The sequence below is a fragment of the Triticum urartu genome, chromosome 5 (genome assembly GCF_003073215.2).
Source record: "Triticum urartu cultivar G1812 chromosome 5, Tu2.1, whole genome shotgun sequence".
Lineage (NCBI taxonomy): Eukaryota > Viridiplantae > Streptophyta > Magnoliopsida > Poales > Poaceae > Triticum > Triticum urartu.
In genome coordinates, this window is record NC_053026.1 from 536,060,263 (window position 1) to 536,067,255 (window position 6,993).

The 6,993-nt window shown below is 43.1% G+C and overlaps 1 protein-coding gene and 1 non-coding gene across 3 annotated transcripts; both read left to right on the forward strand.

The window, feature by feature from the left end:
• Positions 1-1,012: 1,012 nt before the first annotated feature.
• On the forward strand, positions 1,013-6,495 carry LOC125510480 (rhomboid-like protein 15). Of its 2 annotated transcripts, none has more exons than XM_048675674.1 (13): positions 1,013-1,237; positions 1,731-1,896; positions 2,352-2,655; positions 3,444-3,476; positions 3,564-3,655; positions 3,758-3,831; positions 3,949-4,043; positions 4,114-4,201; positions 4,959-5,101; positions 5,515-5,566; positions 5,650-5,703; positions 5,976-6,050; positions 6,145-6,495. In XM_048675674.1, exons 1-13 carry the CDS (start codon positions 1,214-1,216, stop codon positions 6,148-6,150), a joined length of 1,206 nt encoding a protein of 401 aa, XP_048531631.1. In that variant the 5' UTR covers positions 1,013-1,213; the 3' UTR covers positions 6,151-6,495. The 2 variants fall into 2 exon arrangements, with proteins under 2 accessions (XP_048531631.1, XP_048531632.1); XM_048675675.1 differs by having other exon boundaries at positions 4,959-5,056.
• A 424-nt stretch (positions 6,496-6,919) lies between these two features.
• TRNAE-UUC lies at positions 6,920-6,993 on the forward strand. Its single transcript has one exon. It is a non-coding gene; the product is annotated as a tRNA-Glu (tRNA).

A 6,993-nucleotide genomic window follows, 5' to 3' on the forward strand; every position in this document is an offset into this window, starting at 1 on the left:
ACGATACAAAAGGGTAACTGGTTCTTCTCCGTGAGGAGGTCTTGATGTTCTTCCCTAAAGAGGGGTCTTGAATCCGCTTGGGGGATCTTCTCCGGTGGAGGCTCGAATCTCCGAGGAGAAGGTAACCAAGTGGATGAGCAAAGCTCTCACACAAAATATGAGCTAATCCTTTGCTAACCCTAGAAAGTTGTACGGGGTGGAGTATATATAGTCTAGGGGGGAGAAGGGATACACGGGCCTCGGCCCTTCGCTGTGCGCAGACAGGGGAAGCCGGATGTCCGGGCTGGTCGGGCCGGATGTCCGGGCTTTCACGCGACGCCGGATGTCCGGGCTGGAGCGGTGGCATTTGTTGCTCTCAGGTTCGGAGGGGCCGGATTTCCGGGCCGGTGGCCGGATGTCCGGGGGCTCGGGAGAGGCCGGATGTCCAGGCTGCTGGGGCCGGATGTCCGGGGCCTGTAGCCTTCTGTGGCTGGGCTACTGTAGTGGAAGACGCTCCAGGGGGTGGACTTCCGGGGCCTTGGCCGGATGTCCGGGGCCTGGGAGACGCTCTTGGCCCCTTCCGTTGGTTCTCCTCTTCCGTGGACTTGGGGACTTGTACATCTTCATGCACATCTTCGGGGGGACCCTCTTGGTACCTAATCATGCACAACACCTCGGACTTAGGTAGTAGCCATGTCTCATGCATAGAAAGTGGAAGTTCGGAGAGGAGTGAGTTCACCTTATCTTCGATAGCTTTGGCTCGGACTCGTGTCATTGGTCCAAGTGGTGTCGTTGGAGGTGTGGGTGCGTCCATGGGGATGATCTTGGGATGCTCCGCATCAGTTAAGTATTCTAATTCTATCAACAATGCAAATACTTTACTAAATTAGCGACACTTATTTTGGGACGGAGGGAGTATTCAGTTAGGTTTTGCTTTGACAGGTTTTTTTTGGCTATTTTCTTTGACAGGTTGTACATATTTTCTAATTTCATGGTTAATTTTGTTTTTCCATAAATCATCCCCGCGTGGACCCTGGGACCTGTTCAGGCCCCTTCGAGCCCAAGTAATGCTCATCTTTTACAGCAACGGCACATTTCTTCTTCCCCGAGGTCGCGGCCGGCGCCCCCAAAACCCTCGAGATCTCGCTAGTCCGCACACCCCTCCACAGACACCCCAACCTCCAGCTCTCGATCCCAGCCCGGCGGAGCCACCAGCACCGGAGGCGCGCCCGAGATGCGCCCCAACATCATCACGGAGGTGCGGGTTCCTGTCCCCAGTTTCGATTTCCGGGTGAATTTCCGCGGGCGCCTTCGGATCTGACAGAAGCTAGCCCCAAATCGCCGCGGGGTTCCTCCTGCCACGAGCTAAATCCCAGGGGTTCCGCGGAGAAGCGCTCCGAAGGTTTCGTGGGAAGCCATAGTTCCTATCGATAGGAAATCGATCCTGGCTTGTGCGGGGGTTCCCCCCGGGGGGCACTGATTGCTTGAATTAAGCTAGAAAGAGGAGGCCTGCAAGTTTCGAGCCAGATTATGAATGGGTTTTATTTCCGGGCAGTGGGCTTGGTTCCCCTGGTTTGATTTTGATAAGTCTGCTGCTTCGCTGTTAGGTTTGTAGGGGATTGCTGTGATGGCTCTTAGAGCGGTGTTTATGCAGTGCGTTTACTGGAGTGGAGGATACCACAGCAGGAAATGTGGCAAAATTTTGGCGTTTTATTCTTCTTAATTACATCTATATGTTTTCGTGGATGCAGGCTGGGGTTTCAACTAGGCTGAACCAGTGGTGGGGCAGCACCCCATTCATTACTTCTGGCCTTACCATAATATGTGCGGCGATATATCTGGTGTGCCTGTTGGTTGGATATGACTCCTACGCCGAGATATGCTTCTTGCCTTCTGCAGTGGCCTCACATTTGCAAGGTCTGTTTAATTCACCTTCCTTTTCACGGAACATAAATACAAGTTTCTCCGACAATGCTGGAATAGTTCTTTTGTGGAAAGAGGAAATCTATCATTTACGCTGAGCATATAGGTTCTGTTAAAGGTCACCTGGCTTAAACCTTTCATTCGCAGTGATTGTTTTAATGGTGCACATCCAAGTTCCATTCATGCATATAACACAAGAAGTTCTATTTACACATGCCAATATGCCATCAATTCATGAAACACCTGTTCAATTCTTCCAGAGGTTAATACTACCTGCTGAAATGTTCGTAATCGTTGAAGTAAACGACAAAAGACTCACGCTACTTGGGATATCCACCTTTCTACAGATCCAAATGCTGAACAAGCTCAAGGCTACTTATAAAATTTATGTTGTAGTTCTCATTTTCTTTTGGTACGTCTACCCTGACGTGGTGCTTATTTTCGTTCAGTGTACAGGTTCTACACATCTGTTCTGTTTCATGGCTCTTTGCTTCATGTGCTATTCAACATGCTGACCTTTGTACCCTTGGGGACCGAGTTGGAGAGAATTATGGGATCAGTCCGTCTCTTGTTCCTGATGTTCCTTCTTGCAACAACCAATGCAATTTTCCATCTCATCGTCGCCTTCTTGGTGGATTATAATCCTTTATACCATGTCTCATATCTTGTGGATGAATGTTCGATTGGCTTTTCTGGAGTTATATTCTCAATGATAGTCATTGAGACAAGCCTGAGTGGAGTGCAATATCGAAGGTGCATCCCTTCTCTGGTTGTTAATGCTACACCTACTTTTATGATTTGCATGAGGGTTCAGTTTATCGGCATGAATTGATTATATGCCTAATGTTAAAAATGTTTGCTTACTCAAATTGTCTGTTGAGGTCGTACCCTTTTTTTGGTATGCTGAATATAAGATTGTAAACTGTTGTCAAAATCTTGAAACATGATATCATGCTGTATGATAAGTTTGTAATGCTTTCGGACTAGTATAGATATGGTCAATTGACGGCCATAATTGAATAGTGTTTAATTATTTTCATTTATTACATCCAATTAATAAATGAGGAAAACTCACTCTGCTATAATAGAGTTATATCTATTGCAAAATCGTATTTAAACCCAATTAGGCATGCTAGACATAGACTTCTGTATGGAGGATAGATGGCTCAAATGTGTGGCTAAAGAACATTCCTGCATATGAGGGGTTATTCACTAACCCAGGGGTCCAGGATCAAAGGTTGCACAAATGCAAGCAATATATGTTTCCAGTTTTCACTAGATATCTTGAACTACTATAATTTTCTACATATCCTTATTTGTTTTTTCTGGTTGTTGCTTTTATATTTCCCTGATATTGCAAGAGCATCATCACTCATTAGCCAAGCATCTAGAGAAGTTAAATTGAAACTTTCTCCATTTTCAGAAAGAAAATGCCCCTTCTTGAAAGTCCACAGATACCCAAATTTTTAAATGAAGCCATTACTTCATTTTATTTTATGACATTTAATGCATATGAAGTAACATCCTCTCTCATTTGCCAGTGTCTTCGGTCTCTTCAATGTCCCTGCAAAATGGTATTCATTCTATGCACCTGTTGAATTTCTTGCATCCAGTTTACTATGTTTAATTATACAGCAATATTTATATTTGTGCATTGTCAGGTATGCATGGATTTTGCTGATACTGTTTCAGTTTCTCGCTAGTAATGTTTCATTACTGGGGCACCTCTCTGGCATCTTGTCTGGATTTGCATGTTTGTTCCTTGTACCCATTTGACCTTTTCCTTTTTTGAGTCTTTATGAGCTAGATTAGGTATTTTTATCACCTTTATTGAGCTTTTCTTTACTTCCCTCAGACACTTATGGGTTGTTCAACTACTTGCTGCCTGGACCATCATTTTACTCTTCTATCGAAGGCTTGTCCATGCTAGTAAGTTTTCTTTTCCAAATGAATCAACTTGTCCTTATGTTGTCTTTCATAGTTCCATTCTCCTCTGGGAGACATTTCTTTCTGTTGATATGTTTTTACTGAGATGTTGGATATCAGTCTGTTTGTGTTAGGCGTCCTGGCTTTATTCTCTGTACTGGAGGAACAACATATGGCCAGCTTCCTACACATTCTAACATGTCCACTCCACCCAGGTATTGTTTCCATACTTTTTTATTGTTTTGCTGTCCAGGAAAGTAATGAATCAAGTTCTTGAATTTACAGCGCTCTGATAAATGCAAATTTCTTGAGAAATATTTCGTCATGGATGCCAAGTAGGCGGACATCCACTGTTCAGACGTCTACTAATCAGGTATGAAAAGTAAGAACACAGTTTACTACTTATGTCTGCTGTTGATCTCATGGTCAGATTGGCGAAGCCATATAGTTTTAGCACAATACATTACTACAATGATGACCTAATCGTAGTAGGTCATCAAGAAGACATAATCTGAACATTGTTATAGACTGGAAGTTTCTAGAGCTGCACTTGGTTTACGTTATTGTCCTTGATCTAGTGGAAAAATAACCATGTGATATGGAGGCAGGGCTATTGATCCATGGAGCTTTTCCTGGAAGCTTTCTTGTGAAGCTTCTATGAGCTCTAAAAGACTATTGAGATCGAATCATTCCACAGATAGAGTATATGACTAGTAATAGTTAGTTTTGCTGTTAATATTTTGTAACCTGGCTGTTTGAGTGTGAATAAACCTATTCCAAGCAATTGTGTAGATAGTGGATAGAACAAAAAGCTACAGTTGCTAGTGCAATATATGCATTCATAGAAGATGGTGTATACGAAATTTATATACAGAACTGTAAACTAATACGTAGATTGTATTGTACATTAGACCGTTCCTCGTTGAAACTGGTCCTGCTTGACTCAGTTAGTTGAAAATATGTTAGCTCATATGTCCTATCAATTTTATGGTAGCTCAGTTCAAGTATATAGATAGCACTTATTTTGGCAGCCATCAAGATGATGCTGTCCTAAGCTTACAAGGTTCTCTGAAATATGGGTTATCCCTGTAATGCATAGCTTAAAGACTTTGCCAAATATTCTCTCATAGGAACAAGAAGACCCGAGATTTCCAGGGAGAGGGCGGACGCTTGCTTCTACAGGAACTGAACCAACTGCAAGGGAGGCCAATGCAAATTTGCATGCTAGGTTGTTGGATAACTCAACCCCAAGCGACCTTCTAACAAATTCACAGTAATGCATTTTCTACTCGACACTTCGTCAATGTATTACACATTTACGTTGTCGTCACTTGTATATTGAAATCAGAAAAGCAGCAGTGTTTAGAAGGATATATAATCACAAGCATAATTTTTTAATAAAAAACTTCAAGCATATAATCATGGGGGTCGTCATTTAAAGGATGATCTTTTTTTTGATAAAAAAAATAACACTTAATTAGGTACATTCTCGTATTGAAAGAAAATGCCATAGTTACTACTTAGGAAGTGTGTTATGTAATAGCAAGGAGAAATGGTTTTGCTTAATGTCTCTCCAAGAAATGGCATAAGCTTACATAAGCTGTTATCTAGCTTTTCAAGGGCTATTTACCTGAAAAAAGAGGCACTACTTATTTAGTTTGTAATTTTGGACCTTCGTTGTAACAGGCATACAGCAGCAAACGCTGTCAGAGCTGATGCAACAGTAACAGCTGACCAGGTATTGTGTTATGTACCCTTTGATTTCCCGTCGGCTGTTGCTATTGGTTTAATAATGGTTACTGGACAACTTATCCTCTGCAGACTGATACATTTGATGAAGAGCTTAAGAAGTTGGTTGCGATGGGCTTTGAAAGGGTATTTACTCACAGCCTTTTTGCAGTTTGTCATGCTAGTGCACGTCGGTGTGCAAGAGACCCATAGTAGATTTGAAGTAAAAAATGGGTAAAACAAACCGGATTACTTAGATGATTTAAGCAAATATATTGACGGCCATGCTTGATGTTACTACAATAAGCATCGGAGGACAAACTAACTCAATCTAAAGCCATATTTATGTTAGAGGCCAGAACTGTTTATGGTAGAGGGGATCGCAAGCATCTCACGGATGGAATGGTTTCTTGCTGCAGACTCAGGCTGAAGTTGCTCTTGCCGCCGCGGACGGAGATCCAAACGTTGCCATTGAGATTCTCATGAGCCAGCAGGTTTTTACTGATACTGTCTTCAAATTAATTGTTCAGTGTTCTGTTACTCCTTCTGACATCACTTTCTTTTGCTGCAATTGCGGAAACATTCCAGGATTAGGGATTAGCCACACAATTCTATATCGAAGTGAGCGCAGTTATCGAGCATCATATCTCTTGCTTATCTGGAGGTTAGGTTCAGACTGTGGATGGGTAGTGGACTTTATAGAGATCATGGTGACAGAGTGGTTTTCGGAGAAGGTGCCATTGATTATGCAATTTGTATAGGTGCAGAAGCTACTGTGTAGTGCCTGCTTGCATTTGTCCAATCTTATGTAGTACACTAGTACTGAACATGGAAGTGTCAAGGGCTCCAGTTCCAGGCATCAGTTGACTGATTTCATCACCGCGCGTGTATACACTAAGACTTGAAAGTATTATCCAAAATGATGACGCTGATTATCCAGTTTGTATAGTTGCAGAAGCTACTGCCTAGTGCCTGCCTACTTGCATTTCTCAAATCTTATCTACTGAAACATGGAAGTGTCAAGGGCTCCAGTTCTGGGCGTTTACAGCAAGAACTTAGACGAACCCAACAACCTGTTTTCCCTTGAAAAACGTAAAACGATAAAATGGAAGTTTATGTACAAACCGTGATAGGGCCAACACCCCAAATTTACAACGCCACAACGCCTTAGAACCACTGTCCCTGCTTTCGCCTATGGGTGATAGCAGTAGCAGGCCAGTGAGGTCAGGCTGTGCATTCTCAAAGATCGCTGCGCTATGATGCTTCCTGATCCACCATGGAGCATCATCAGTGGAGCAGTACCCTTGCGGAACCCCTAGGACAGATCGTATGAAATATCAACGACAAAGGTAACATCACACAGTCCATTGTCGTCCAGCCCGGTTAGGATACCTGGCTTTCACCCAGGCGACCCGGGTTCAAATCCCGGCAATGGAG

Excerpts from the sequence above, each read along its gene's own strand:
- LOC125510480 (XM_048675674.1), top strand. The coding sequence starts at position 1,214 with ATGCGCCCCAACATCATCACGGAG. Across the intron at positions 3,477-3,563 it reads TTCAATGTCCCTGCAAAATG|GTATGCATGGATTTTGCTGA; the intron begins GTATTCATTCTA and ends GTGCATTGTCAG. Across the intron at positions 3,656-3,757 it reads CATCTTGTCTGGATTTGCAT|ACACTTATGGGTTGTTCAAC; the intron begins GTTTGTTCCTTG and ends TACTTCCCTCAG.